Below are 15,485 nucleotides of genomic sequence, written 5' to 3'. Positions count from 1 at the left end.
TTTTGACAGTATTTTTACATCTAGCTGGATCAGAGAATTTGGTTGGTAAGTCTTACACTCACTTGGATCTTTGTCCTTTTCCCCTCTCCGATGACTCCAGATAATCGATCCATTTCTCAACATATGCCACACTTGTAACCATATCAGTGAATATCGTCTCCATGGCAGTGCTCGATCGACATATTATAGCAAGTTCCTCCAAGTCTGCAATGACCTTCGCCAGCATTGCTGACACCTTCAGCAATTCACACCAAATCTCTTTCACTTCTTCGGCCAAATTGACTCCATTGTCAGCTTGAGCATGTAGGATTTTGATTTCTTTGACATATTGTCTTCCTAGAACAGTTATGGATCAGGGTGTATCAAATCTCACTGGTTTATGACATGAAAAGTATTAAAACTAGCAAAGTGCACAGAGCTCGCCGTTCACGCATCCAAACATTGCATGGCATCATGTGACTCCCCCTTAAATTACCATGTTAACTTTTATAGCCCAGCTTAATGTAGCCTGCCTTCCTCTTTTATATATATAAAAACTTTTTAGATTTCTCTCCAATATCATTATAATATTTCTCCTTTGTTACTCTCAATCAGTTATGTGTTGGATTATGATTGTCAAAGGTTGACTGTAGCTATTTTCCCCTTCTTATTATAGGCAGGGTAGAAAAGTGCAAAGCTACGTTTTACCAAAGAAGGTGGACACGAAAGATGCACCAATGCAAAGTGAATGTCGCCATAGCAGAGTGATTTCATCATTACACACTCATTCATGACTCATTCTTGGGTTGCATATACAGTAGCCTATACTTCACAAAATCATGGGTCAATCTCAGAGTTCAAGTTCTGCATGTTAAGACTCTAGAATATGGAAATGTAAATAGGGGAAGGGAGGAGCACTTATACGAGTTGTTGTTGATATTGTACGTTTACATCCTGCTCAAATGAAATTGTATTGCACTCTCTGCCCAGGCGGTGGCATAAGTAGTAGCCTACATACATCAATATCATATTACTCACGGATGTGGTGGTGTGGATGAGGAAAATTTCCCTCCAGCAAACTGAGGTAAACAAAATGTACTTTAATGTAACATAAAATATTATTTCTCTCGTGTACGTATAGAGTACTTCCGTTTGGTGCTTTCTAGTTGAAAACACGCGCTGCATTGTATCCTTTCAGTTTCTACGTCACAATAACATCCATTTTAAAAACAAAGACAGCACGTGCAGACATAAAACAGCGAACACTTGTTACAATTTAAAAATGAAAAGGAAATTTTAAAACTGAAGTGAGCGCGCGAGCGCATCGACAGATGAAATGAGATTATCTTTGTTCTTTTACGTTTCCCGCTTCTTCTTACCGCTTTAAAAGAGATGCCAGTCAAACGATCGATGTGGAGCAATGCACTTGAAATTGGGTCAGTGTATTATGTGGCTGGTGTGCAAAGAAGCCAAAAACTGTTTACTAATATAATGCAATGTAGCCTATTTGATAGTCTTTTCGGAAAGTAAACAGATTAAAGTAGTGAAGCGTTTACACCGTGGAAAGTCCCCACAGATATGATCAAGAGAGATTGTAAAACATTAATAGGTCTAAAATAAGAATTGTAGTATTATATGTGCGGGTTGAAAAGTTATACATAATTCATATTTGGAAGTCTAATAACAAAGAGCACCTACATCTTAAAAACAAGTGGTTCAAAATCGCATACTACTATTTCTGCAGGATGCATACAGTGTACATGCAAATTGTCTGTATGCGTGCAGCATCCAAAAGACCTACTGCTTTCTTTGTTTGTTTGTTTCTTTATATACAGAATTGGATGAAAATGGCGGAAGTTTTTATTCTTCATAACTGGAGTCTGGACACCACTTGCTAAATTAAACAAGCAATATAATGAGATCATATGACAGTAATGTGACATACTGCTTTGAACATTTATTATTAAATTCTGCATACTACTTAACCCAAAAATGAAAATTCTCTCATCATTTACTCGCCCTCATGCCATCCCAGATGTGTATGACTTTCTTCAGCCGAAAATATATATATATTTTTTTAGAAGACATTTTCTGCTCTGTAGGTCCTCACAATGCACAGTGAATGGGTACCACAATTTTGATGCTCCAAAATGCACATAAAGGCAATGTAAAATGAATCCATATGACTCAGATGGTTAAATCCATGTCTTCCGAAGTGATGTAATAAGTGTGGGTTTGAAACAGATCAATATTTAAGTCCTTTTTCACTATAAATTCTCCTCCCTGCGCAGTAGGTGGCGATATACACAAAGAATGTGAATTGCCAAAATCAAAAGAAGAAAATAAAATGTAAATATTGATCTGTTTCTCACCCACGCTTATAATATCCCTTTTGTAGAGATAGGTTTAACCCCTGGATTATTATGAATTACTGTTATGCTGCCTTTGTGTGCTTTTAATCCAAAAATGTTGGTACCCATTCCCTTGCATTGTATGGACGTACAGAGCTGAAACGTTCTTCTAAAAATCTCTGTTTGTGTTCAGCAGAAAAAAGAATTCATTCACATCTGGGATGCATGAGGGTGAGTAAATGATGAGAGAATTTTTATTTTTGGGTGAACTATCCCTTTAACATCCTATATAATAAAAAATTGTAAATAGACACAGTGTTTACTGCACATTATGCAGTATAGTGTTTAATTCCTAACATATGCACTCATACAGAAAGATAACACTCTTCCTGTAGCTCAGTGATGGTGAGTCTCATAGAAGCGTAATAGATTGATTATTTTTAAGGCTATGCTTTCTCACCTGAATTGTTTTAGTCATGCTCTTTAGTTCAGACATTTTCTGTGTTTAATACATGTCACAATTGTCCATGTGATGTCTTAATATGAATCAAATGTATGCAAAGCTTGTACTGCATTATAATAATGACCACATGAGGTGCTCTCCACTTTAAATTTGTATTCAGTGGAGATGTGTGGAGTGTGGAGACTTTTTTTGACATGTAAACAAGTGCACTGGCATGTGAAAGGTGATGCCACATGCTCTTGTTACCATTTAATTTGGTTAAGACAGAGATGTTGCTTCATCAACACCCATACAATATACAATATCCAGTTCAGTGTAGGTTGAGATGCGTCACACTGTTTTTTATACCTTCATTTTATTTCTAATTTCATTTTTGTTACAGCTGAATCTGGTTTCAAAAACATTGTAAAGAAGATTTGCACATCCCTAACCAAGGATTAACAGGCAATGGATGGACCAGTAGATGGCACCAAGCTCATCCTGAGTCTCAAGCCTGAACTAATGGACGCCCTGATGGAAGATCCAGACTTCTTGCTGCAGCATTGCCATTCTCTTGGCATATTGTCCAATAATCAGTACAACAATATTAAAGACATAAACAAGCGATCACAGCAGGTACGGGATATCTTGGATTATGTGATTTGCAACAACAAACGTGCCCTGAGTTTCCTGAGGTTGCTGAAAAGACAAGACATGCAAGAGACATTTCCGAAACTTAAAAAGCTGCAAATCAACAAACGAAAGATGCAAAAAACAACCTCAGGTATGATCTCGCACAGTTCATACACATGCAAGCATACACATGCAAGTTTTAGTCAATAATGGTGCTTGATTAAAAATATATAAAGATGTTTAATGGCAATAATTTTGTCCCAGATGTATATTAATTGTATTAATATATGACAGGGGTGTCTTCTTTGAAGAAAATAACAGGCAACAAAGTTGGGGAGATATATACAATAACAAAAATAAGCACATTTTTGCTCCAAATAACAATTGTATTGCTAATACTGTAGTTTTGTATATGTAAATAGAATAAAAATTACAAATATTTTTGATTAACATTGTAACTGTATGCCACCTTTGTGTTATTTACACACCATTATTGCCTTCAAACTTTAAAATACATATGTTATAATTCTGTCTTTATCATTTGAATTGTGTAATTAATTTATTTGCACATAGTATTTAAGATTGTTTTTAATTGTGTTTAGGATTTTATTATTTATTTTCAGATTATTTATCATATATATTTAGGCTTTTAATGTTTGATACTATTGAGTAGAGTGGCATCAATAATTCCAATTTTCCACTACTTGTACATGTTATATAAGAAATAAACTTGAATTTATTTCTAGTAATAATTCTAGTATTTTGGGGAATTATGTTGTCTTTTATCAGAGACGACAGCAAAGAAGAAGCCAGAGATGCTGGAAAACGATGTCCTCCAGGAGCAGCCATGCATAACCAGTGAGTCATCCGCAAACACACCTCTCATTTGCATCTTTTGTAACAGCCTCATGACCAAACCATCACTTTTGCTGTCCTTAAATCTTCCCCCATAGACTCCAGGATAGTGACCGAGAGGGAAATGATGAAAGTGGCCCGCTACATCGGGAAGATCTGGAGGGAGGTGGGCATTATGGCATTGGATATGAGCACCACCACTCTTCAACAGATAGAGGAAGATAACAAGCTGCACACCGAACGGGTTTTCGCCATGCTGCGAAGATGGAGCATCCGCGAGAGGGGCGGGGCCACCGCAGCCCGCCTGTATTCCCTTTTAACGCAAGAGGAGAACGGCATAGACCCTCGGAATATGAGCTTCCTGCTGGAAAACAGCTGAGGCCCATGAGAACAATCATTAAAGGAATAATCCGGGTTCAATGCAAGTTCAGCTTAATCGATAGCATTTGTGGCATAATATTGATGACCACAAAAAATTATTTTGGCTCCTCCCTACTTTTCCTTAAAAAAAAAAGCAAACATCGAGGTTACATTGGAAGTGAATGGGGCCAATTTTTTTAAGATTTAAAGGTAGAAATATGAGGCTTATCATTTCATAAAAGCACTTACATCGATTCTTCTGTTAAAATGTCCTGTATTATTTGAGCTGTTAAGTTTAAATCAACACTTTTAGGGTTTATAGCATTATGTCGTCATGCATTGAAGTTGTAAAAGTGGATATAACTTTGCACAGGAAATGTTAGCAGGCGATTTTATCATGCTAAAATCATGTTAACACGCATATGGTTATGTCTTGTGGCTATATTTTTTATTTTTGTTGAAGAAAAGGAGGGACAAGTCGAAAGTCATTTTTGTTGTAATCGACAATATGCCACAAATGCTGTTAATTGAGCTAAACTGGTATTGAACCCAGAATACTTTGGAGCACTTTGCATGTGCAGACATGCAAGAATACCACTAGAGGGAGTTATAACTGCAAGTCAGTTATAATGAAGAATGTTTACTCATTTTACTGTTGTTTTTTGTTTGTTTTAGTAAAGAGGATTTATATAAAGTAAGCAGCTTAAAACAAAATGAGAAATGCTCAAACGCAACAAGCTAAAATATAAATCGGGCATTTCAAATATTTTGATTTGTAAACCTATCTTTTAGGCAATTTATTTTTTTAACTTTGAAATACTGATTTCTTTTGTATAGGTGCTGGACCGAATTGACTGTTTGAATAGTTTTTTTGTGTATTATTCCTTTATGGCATTATTACCTGATTATTTTTGTTATGCTTAGTTTCATGTGAGACCGTTACACAACGTAACATTCCTTCTTTTCAGCTGTGTTTGCACAGTGCATTTGCGTCCTGATATATGATAATATTTTTGTAACTATTCCAGGTGAGCTGAGCTGTAGCAACTGACTAGCTGAAATACTTTCTACAATTCTTATTATTTTTTGAATTAACAAATGTGAAAAGTTTTATTTAAGTCTTAAAACTTGAGCTGATTCCATGGACAGATAAGTAAGGCCTATGTTTATGAGGGAAGTTTATAAAGATTCCAGTAGAGACCGTTATCTGGCAACATTATGGCAACCTTTGCTCTCTCTCGGCAAGTATCACGTTGTTTCACCCTGATGCAATTTTCACCCTGGTGTTTCACCCTTGTTCACCCTTGTTTTGCATGCCAAGCAGGTGATAGGCTTGGAGGTGGAGCTTTGTACTATTCCATTGTACAAGCTAGTCATTAAACAGCGTCTAGTCTTGCCAGATTTCAGTTTTTATTTTTGTATTCCTTGCAACCTGCAAAGGAAAATTTATTTCATTGTAAACAATGTTATCATGCTTAAATTTATTGAAGAAACTTCATGTAACTTCCTCCTGCATGTAAATGTAATTTTCAGTTTGCCATTTTTTTTGTATTTGTGAATCTCGTTTTTGTTTTGTAGATAATCGGATCATGCTTCTGATGATGTGTTTAATTGTGAGTCAAATAAATAAATGAAGATAATTAAATGGTTAATTATTGTCAGTTTGATGTTATCCAGTAAAGTTTTTTATTAGGTTTTATTACATAATTTAGATAATTGTCAGATATGGTCTTGTATGTATTGTTCTATAGGCTGGAGCATATAAAATCCAGCTCCTGGAGAGTCTCTTTCTGAAGTTATGCCACCCCATCTGTGTTGTGCTTATTCAGAATCTCTGCATAGTTTTTCCATTTCTTTTGTTGTCCAGTTCAGTTGTCATTGATATCATAATCCATTCAGTTCTTTAATTTTTAATTGATTAGGTGTTTGCTTTAGTGCAATGTTTTTAGGTTACCATTGCCTAAGTGTATGGTATATCTTTCATACGGAAATTAATCCATTAGATGGAAATGGATCATAGGGGCTGATATATTGGCGTTCAAAATGTAATTTCCAACGTGCTAATTTATTATGTATTTTTTTATACGATGATAACAATGACCAACATGCCCAGCCTAACAGATAATTACAAAACATTTGCTTTTTATTAAAAAAAAATAACAATTCTTTGAGACAGCAGCTTGCTTTTGGTCCAGGGATTTGAGCCTTTTTCAACTCTGTGACCTTCCATCTCATCTTGTGATCGATTTTGGGCTTATTGCACAATCAGACAAACATACGTGGAGGCATATATCTTTCTTTCATCAGCAAACTCACAGAGTGTAATGTGAACTTAGAACAACACTGTAGAGTTGGGAAGATGTTGAACGTTGTACCCCTGTTTTCCAACATGCATTACCTACATTTACGAGCGTATTCCATTAGAAGCATGTAGATTGTTTTGTTGCATTGATTATTCCTAGTAGTTGCTTCTGTGCATACCACGATATTACCACTTGTTCAACAGATAATATGTCTGTACCACTTTGAGGAAGAAAAAAAAACACAAGACCCTATCATTAGCCTAACCATCCAATGACTGTGCAGCAGGAAAAATCAATTAAACAAGAGCATTATTATAATTAAACCACCATAAAACAATGAATTCTGAGTATGTTACCTAAAGATGTATTTAAAATAGCAAAGAAACTGATACACTTTCGTATCTCCTGGGCATTTATTTTTGAGTTAACGATTGATTTTTTGTTGACACACCCATATCACTCTAATCCAATTAGGCTGTCAGTTGAATGACGATGCCGGGCGTGGGTGAGCACATATATGAAAGCTGCATCCTACATTTAACCACTGGGGTCTCGAGGTATCCTTAAGGCATCAGATACGGGCTAACATTTTCATGTATTAAGCAAAAAAAGAGATTAAGAATCACAATGACTTCGAACGTTCCTAAAGGTGAGAATTTTTATAGTTTTTTCTGTTTTTGGATGCATGCATAACGGGCTGTTAACTTTTTTAATACACTCGTTTGTTAGTTTTGCTGAATCGTGCATTTTTGGGTCTAACTTACTGTAGCCTACTGTGCGTTTACAATTAGTTTCACAATATTTAGAAGCAGGAAAAAGTTGCAATCGTTTGGGGGTTGTGAGTGGAACATTTTTCGAATATGGGGAACAATCGAGGCATGATAGACAAAGAATGCATTGTATAGATTGCATTACATAAGTTGCAGGAACTGCAACGTGCAACGCTACTTGAGCGCTTTTATCGATCTCTTGAATATTCAAAAGTGTAAAAAAAAAGAAAATGTAAAATTTAAAAACTAGTTTCTTCATTAGAATGTTTTTATTTAAATGTTTGCATGTTTCGGCTAAATCTTAGATGAGCAATCCTCTTTTGGTGTCATATTTCGTGAACAACACGAAAAAAGGATTTCGTGTCGTTGATGACGTAACCTGTTGCCTTGGAATTTATAACGCCTATTATTATTATCACATAGCTCCGACTCTAGATTCTGAATGAATGAGACACATTCGAAGGCGTTTTTTAAATCGTCTACGATTGCTACGTTGCTTGGCAACCGTTGCAATTAAACGAGATCTGGCGTAAGAATAGTTCATTTGGATCTTTGTTAGCTGTTGCCGCTGTTTTATAAAAAATACAATTAACCAAACTTTTCCGTTATTTTATAAGAGATGTCACATTATATGAATCCCATATAGAATATACGAATGGTCATGTCCACCTAGAAGAATCCGACTTGTACAACTCAGATGGGAAGCTGTTCCTTACTGAGGCTTTCCAAGTGATTATGGAGGACATACTTCACAAGGGCACTGACATAAAGGAGAAGGTCTGTCTTTTGAGAATGAAGCTTCTCATTTAACGACTTCTGTGTCTTTCTATCTTATCTTGTATCGTATGATACTTCTTGGAACCCACAATTCCAACTACATATATTTGTAATCAAGGCCGTAGCAAGGAATTCTGGGCCCCCTGACTGTATATTGGTCTGGGCCACTTTTATAAAAATAAAAAAAATACAGTAAAAAATTTGTTGTGGGCCTCCCTTGATCTGTGGGCCCCTAGTATCGTTACCACCATTCACCCCATTAGCTACGGCCCTGTTTGTAATCACAGGTGTGCGAGTGGAAAGATCCTGATCAGCTGAGAACTCTTCTGGACCTGGAGCTCCGAGAACATGGAGAATCTCACCAGCAGTTACTGCAAAGGGTCCGGGATGTGGCGAGATACAGCGTTAAAACCTGTATGTTGGATTAATTCTTTGCTCAAAAAGTCCACGCTGACAGACAGCAAAACAATGAACTTTGAGACACACACACCCACACACACACACACACACACACACACACAAACACACACCAAAGACTGCATTCCAGTACCGGTCCTGGTCCTGTGGGCCCCCAACAATGCACAATTAATTTTGGGGTACACCCAATTCAGGTCTTGGAGCTTGAATCATGTTTGTCAGATTAGGAACATTCAAAGTATGTAGTGTTGGGAGTATTAACATGACGAGGATTGGGAATTACTGCATTATAGGATGTTGTTTGGAATGGGCGGTCTACTCTAAAGACAGGGCCATAACCATCATAGACCCCCACTCCCCCCTCCATATTCAAATTATTGATCTATCGATGGGGTTTTCAATGGTTGAGTCTTAAATCAATACATTTCCTCTGCCAATTCATGATTATAAGGTAAAAGCCTTGTTAAAACTTCTCCTTCACAGGTCATCCTCATTTCTTCAATCAGCTGTTTGCTGGGGTGGACTACCATGCCCTGACCGGACGACTGCTCGCTGAAACTCTGAACACCAGCCAGTGAGTGTGGACGAGCTTATTTTAGAAGATATCTAGTTCAGATAATGTACACTGGCCTCAAAAATATTTGGACACTTAAAAATGTCTGAATGTTTTGGGATTAGATGAAAAAATTAAAAAAATGTGTATATCACATATATACTCCCCAACCCTGTCAATACGCAACATACTTAGTGTGAAGTTATTACAGATACACCTATGAAGTGGCTCCGGTGTTTGTCCTAATGGAGGAGGAAGTACTTTGTAAACTACGCGCTCTGGTTGGATGGTCAAAAGGAGATGGTATATTCTGTCCTGGGGGTTCTATGTCCAACATGTATGCCATGAATGTTGCACGCTACTGGGCCTTCCCCCAAGTGAAGACAAAAGGCCTGTGGGCTGTACCGCGACTGGCCATATTTACTTCACAGCAGGTAAAAAGACAAGATATACTTATACTAACATTAGATTTGAAAGGGCAATCGGGCATGTAACCAAAACATTACGGTGCAATTATTGTTACCAACATATTTTGTTATTGTGTCATTTTTGTCTTTCAGAGTCATTACTCCGTGAAAAAGGCAGCTGCTTTTCTTGGTATCGGGACAGATAATGTTTTCCTTGTACAAGTGGATGAGAGGTACAGGTAGTTTTCATCTCTAACTTGTGTAGCCAAACTGGTGTTTCACTTTATAAAGTTGTTTCTTTGTCCCGTCACAGAGGCAGCATGATACCAGAAGACCTGGAAGCTAAAATTTTGCAGGCAAAATCCCAAGTAAATATTTAAATTCCTACTATTTACTTTGGTAAATTGAAGCATTTTGTTATAAGTGGACATTTTTTAAAGGGATAGTTCATCCAAAAATGAAAAGTTCTCACTCACCCTCATGCCATCTCAGATGTGTATGACTTTCTTTCTTTAGCAGAACACAAATTATGATTTTTTTTTTTTAGAAGAATATTCCAGCTCTGCAGGTCCATATAATGCAAGTGCACATAAAGGCATAATAAAAGTAATCCATACGACTCCAGTAGTTAAATCCATCACTTCAGAAGTAATATGATAGCTGCGGGTGAAAAACAGATAAATATTTTAGTAATTTTTTGCTAGAAATGCTTCTCTCTGTCCAGTAGGGGGTGATATGCATGAAGAATATGAATCACCAAAAACACAAGAAGATGAAAGTGAAAGTTATCTGTTTCTCACCCACACCTATCACATTGCTTATTAAAACATGCATTTAACCACTAAAGTCTTATGAATTACTTTTATGCTGACTTTTTGAGCTTCAAAATGCACCAATTCACTTGCATTGCATGGACCAAAAGAGCTGAGATATTCTTCTAAAAATCATCAAGGTGAGTAAATTATTAGATATTTTTAATTTAGTGAACTATTCCTTTAAGGGAAAAGTTCTAAAAACATTATTTATTAATCGTTCATGTTGTTCACAAACAGTATGGCTTTCTGTCTTCTGTGAAACAAAATAGGAGATATTTTGCGGAATGTTTATGCTGCTCTTTTTCATAAAACGAAAGTAGACAGTGACCACGGGCTGTCAAGCTCCAAAAAGGACCTAGAAGCATCATAAAAGCAATTAATTGGACTGATGCTCTATACTCCAAGTTTTCTGAAGATCTATGATAGCTTTATGTGAGGAACAGACCAAAATATTTGTCATTATTGACTGATAATGGCCCCCTCCATTGTAGCTTGTAAGTCGTCAAACCCTGAAAGAGGCATTTACGCACCCCAAGTTTGAAATATGCGCAATTGTGAATGAGATTTGAAAGCTACGGAGGCAAGATTTTCAGTGAATAATGATTTGAAAAAAAAAAAAAAATGTATGAAAAAAGCAATCACACAGCACACAAGTCATACTGTATGGACACCATTTATGATATGTCTGCTTCCGTTGTGTTCCACGGAAGAAAGAATGTCATATGGGTTTGGAACAACATAGAGGTAAGTAAATGATGACAGAATTTTTGGGGCAAACTCTCCCTTCCAGGATCTGAAGGTAAAATGTTAATTGTGTTTGACCAATCTCTGTCTTTCAGGATGCTGTCCCATTCTTTGTCAATGCCACAGCGGGCACAACAGTGCTGGGTGCATTTGATCCCCTCAACCGTATCGCTGACATAAGCGAAAGAAACGGCATGTGGATGCATGTTGACGTAAGTGTAGCATATTTTCCATATATAAACAATTTTGCGAGACTTCTTTGAGCATTACAGCTTAATTTTCTGTTACAGCATAATTTTCTGTAAAGATGCTTTGAGACGGTGTTTGTTGTGAAAAGCGCTATACAAATTAAAATGACTTGCTTCGACTAAGATGTTGTTTGCATTTAAAATGTTCATGTTTAGAATGTTCTCTCTTTCCTAACTGTATCCCATCTTCTGACCATAAAAGGCTGCTTGGGGAGGAAGTGTGCTGTTTTCCAAAAAACACAAGCCTCTGGTTTCAGGGATAGAAAGGTTTGAACTCTCGGGCTGAAAAAGCCAGGAAATGTATTTTAAATAGTATGTTCATTCTATGTAAGTTCTTTTTAAGGACAGAGTGGCCATCTTTGACCGTAACATTTAAATATTTTTTTGTACTCAGAGCCAACTCTGTGACTTGGAACCCCCACAAAATGCTTCTAACTGGCCTGCAGTGCAGTGTGGTTTTGTTACGAGATAACACGGTATGAAAAGCTTGTGAAATTGAACATTTCCATACAGAAATCTGATATATGGCAGATAATACATGTAAAATACATGCATGTTCATATACACTACCGGTCAAAAGTTTTGAATCACTTACGCATTCTTGATTTTATATATATATATATATATATTATATATTTTTTTTTTTCACATTTTAGAATAATAGAAAAGTCATCAAAACTATGGAATAACATAAATGGAACTATGGGAATTATGTTGTGACTAAAAGTTTAAGAAATTCCCATCTATGTTGGGCACTTATTGGCTTCTTTTCTTTATTATTTGGTCCAAGCCATCAATTTAAAAAAAAAAAATGTTATTATTAAATTTTTGTTTTATAATGAAATAAATTAATACTGGCGACACAATTATATTTTTGTCTACAAACATAATTTCAAACATTTAAGCATACACCTTCAGATATATATATATATATATATATATATATATATATATATATATATATATATATATTTTTTATTTATTTATTTATTTATTTATTTATTTATTTTTTTTCATGGTCATAATTTGTAAAGGCAAATAACCCAAGTTTCAGTTAATTTATTTTATTTTTACGTGTTATACAGTCCACATTAATAACAGAAATGAATGCGTTCAGTTTCCCAGCCCTAATTCGAAAATGTCACGAATGTATGGAGTATGTTTTAAAAATATTTTTTTCAATAAAACTATTTAGATTGACATATATGTACATATGCACAAACATTTCACTTTATGTTTTTATATTTTTTCTGAATCCAAATTGTCTCTGCACACATACAGTATACAGTCAAATGTAAATCAGTTCACGCACTGTTTTTAATGAATAGTAAAATAAATATTTCCTACAATGTTCAGAATAGATGTTTAAAAGTCAATTTTGCACTTGTCTTTTTAGGCTTCCTAAGCAGTTTCCATAGCCATGAAGACAATATAGATTTGTAATTTGATCTTAATCTTTAGAATTTGCTGATGCATTGTCACAGTGCCAACGCAACTTACTTGTTCCAACAAGACAAGTTTTATGATACAAGTCTGGACACAGGAGACAAGTCTATACAGTGTGGGCGTAAGGTTGACTGTTTGAAACTCTGGTTGATGTGGAAGGCAATAGGAGCACATGGCCTTGCAGAACGTGTGGAAAAGGCCTTTGCCCTTTCGAGGTATTAGATGCATGGCTGTTTTTTTATTATTATTATTATCATTATAATTATAGATAGATAGGTATATAGAAATAAATTATAATCATATAGTAATAATATAGTAATACAGTGTCACTGCAATAGTTGTCAAAATGTATTGTTTTTTCTGCACTCTTATTAATTCATGTTTGCACCAGGTATTTAGTTGAAAAAATGGAGAAACGAGAGAATTTTCAGCTGGTCTGTAAGGTAATATACTGTAAATAGTGAGCATGTTCATATAAATCTAATAAATGTCTAGATATTTATATATGCCGTATGTTTTTCTAACAGGGGCAGTTTGTGAATGTTTGCTTCTGGTTTATACCACCAAGTCTGAGAGGAAAGGAGAACAGTGCGGATTACCTGGAAAGCTTATCAAAGGTTGGTTTTGTTTAAATGTGTACTCAGTCATTTTTTCCCCATTAAAAAACATTTATTAAATTATTCGTGGCTGATTGTGAATAGTGAATTTCTACAATGTCATCTGAAACTGAAAACTATTGATTTTGAATGATGCTGCATCAAAACCACTAGGTGTCAAATCCAAGATGACACAAACAAAAAGTTAATTTTTTTATGTATGCAGTATAGGGCAGAGGATTGAATTACTTCAATTACTTCAATTACTACGCAAATCTTAATGTGATGCCCAATCTACACCACCAGGTAGCGCCAGTGATCAAAGAGAGAATGATTAAACGTGGGACAATGATGGTGGGTTACCAGCCCATGGATGGACATGTCAACTTCTTCCGTATGGTTGTTGTTTCACCTCAGCTGACCACCAATGACATGGATTTCATTCTTGATGAGATAGAGAGACTAGGAATGGACCTGTAATTAGTTTGTCTTTTCACCACAATATTGGCTATATCCAATCACATCACGCCTCTCACCATACCATGGTACTTTTATGTCCACTTTTCAAATGAGCTTATTTTTTTTAAAGGTAACAAAAGCTCTCTGAATTAACATTTTGACTTGGCAGCACAAAATACTTACTACAATGATAATGCCAGCAAGATAACAGGCATCCAAAGAGGACAATTCATCCTTATTTTTAATGAGCTATGTAGGGTAGGAGCAAACAGTATTTTCTTGGTAGATTATAGAGTGCTACCTCTTGTACTTCTAATGTATGCATACTCTGCTAAATGTTAATGTCTGTATATGTTGTGAAGCGGTTGATAAAGTGAATGAATCTAATAGATTCTGGCCTACATAAGTATGAAAGTCACTTTAAAGGTGCTATAAGTAATTTCAATCAACTGTTTTGTTCACCAAAAAATGAAAATACACTCATCATTTACTCACCCTCATATAATTCCAGATGAGTATGACTTTCTACTGCAGAACACAAAAGTAAATTTTTGAAGAATATCCCAACTGTGTAGGTCCATAAAATGTAACTGAATGGTGACCAAAACTTTGAAGCCCCTAAAAGCACACAAAGGCAGCATGAAAGTAATCCATAAAACTCAAGTGGTTTAATCCATGTCTTCAGAAGTGATCCAATTGTTTTTGGGTGAGAACAGACTAAAATAGAACTCCTTTTTCACTGTATATCCTACATTGCAGTATCTATGATCATGGTTTCTAGCTCGATTACACTTCATAGTGCTTGATGCATGTGCAGAGTGCTAAATGGCACTAGGAAGTATAATCAAGCTTGAAATCATGATCACCAAGTAGACTGCTGATGTCAAGATTTATAGTGAAAAAATTGTTGTATTTTGGTCTGTTCTTACCTAAAATCAATTGTATCACTTTGAAGATATAGATTTAAACAATGGAGTCATATGGATTACTTTCATGTTACTTTCAAGTGTTTTTTGGAGCTTCAAAGTTTTGGTCCCCTATTCACTTGCATTGTATGGACCTACAGAGCTGAAATATTCTTCTAAAAATCTGTGTTTGTGTTCTGCAGAAGAAAGAAAGTCATACACATCTGGGATTGCAGGGGGGTGAGTCAATGATGAGATAATTTACATTTTTGGGTGAACTATTCTTTTAAGTATGAGTTTTCTATTACATTTGTTTGTTTTGTGTAATTTGTTTGTACTCTTAAATGGAAATGAGCTTAATGACAATTGTAAATAGTAATAACATTCTTTCATTCCCCCCACAATTTGCCAAGGATTTGTATAAA

At 35.6% G+C, this 15,485-nt stretch overlaps 2 protein-coding genes across 2 annotated transcripts; both read left to right on the top strand.

Moving 5' to 3' along the window:
- The first annotated feature begins 970 nt into the window (after positions 1-970).
- Positions 971-6,245, top strand: LOC127628998 (uncharacterized). The gene is made up of 4 exons (XM_052106004.1): positions 971-1,063; positions 3,176-3,556; positions 4,195-4,263; positions 4,359-6,245. Exons 2-4 carry the CDS (start codon positions 3,241-3,243, stop codon positions 4,637-4,639), a joined length of 666 nt encoding a protein of 221 aa, XP_051961964.1. The 5' UTR covers positions 971-1,063; positions 3,176-3,240; the 3' UTR covers positions 4,640-6,245.
- A 1,197-nt stretch (positions 6,246-7,442) lies between these two features.
- LOC127628706 (cysteine sulfinic acid decarboxylase-like) lies at positions 7,443-14,764 on the top strand. The gene is made up of 14 exons (XM_052105513.1): positions 7,443-7,572; positions 8,340-8,470; positions 8,758-8,884; positions 9,371-9,461; positions 9,652-9,874; positions 10,001-10,080; positions 10,161-10,215; positions 11,502-11,618; positions 11,857-11,921; positions 12,049-12,130; positions 13,116-13,315; positions 13,492-13,543; positions 13,628-13,717; positions 14,003-14,764. The coding sequence occupies exons 1-14, from the start codon at positions 7,551-7,553 to the stop codon at positions 14,174-14,176; spliced, it is 1,509 nt and encodes a 502-aa protein (XP_051961473.1). The 5' UTR covers positions 7,443-7,550; the 3' UTR covers positions 14,177-14,764.
- The last annotated feature ends 721 nt before the right edge of the window (positions 14,765-15,485 follow it).

This window comes from Xyrauchen texanus, chromosome 35 (assembly GCF_025860055.1).
Source record: "Xyrauchen texanus isolate HMW12.3.18 chromosome 35, RBS_HiC_50CHRs, whole genome shotgun sequence".
Classification (NCBI taxonomy): Eukaryota; Metazoa; Chordata; class Actinopteri; order Cypriniformes; family Catostomidae; genus Xyrauchen; species Xyrauchen texanus.
This window is presented reverse-complemented; position numbering and strand designations above follow the sequence as displayed.

Coding starts and splice junctions, on each gene's coding strand:
- LOC127628706 (XM_052105513.1), top strand. CDS start 7,551: ATGACTTCGAACGTTCCTAAAG. Junction 9,462..9,651: donor GAAACTCTGAACACCAGCCA/GTGAGTGTGGAC, acceptor AAGTTATTACAG/ATACACCTATGAAGTGGCTC. Junction 13,316..13,491: donor AAGGCCTTTGCCCTTTCGAG/GTATTAGATGCA, acceptor TGTTTGCACCAG/GTATTTAGTTGAAAAAATGG.
- LOC127628998 (XM_052106004.1), top strand. CDS start 3,241: ATGGATGGACCAGTAGATGGCACCAAGCTCATCCTGAGTCTCAAGCCT. Junction 3,557..4,194: donor GATGCAAAAAACAACCTCAG/GTATGATCTCGC, acceptor GTCTTTTATCAG/AGACGACAGCAAAGAAGAAG. Junction 4,264..4,358: donor GGAGCAGCCATGCATAACCA/GTGAGTCATCCG, acceptor CTTCCCCCATAG/ACTCCAGGATAGTGACCGAG.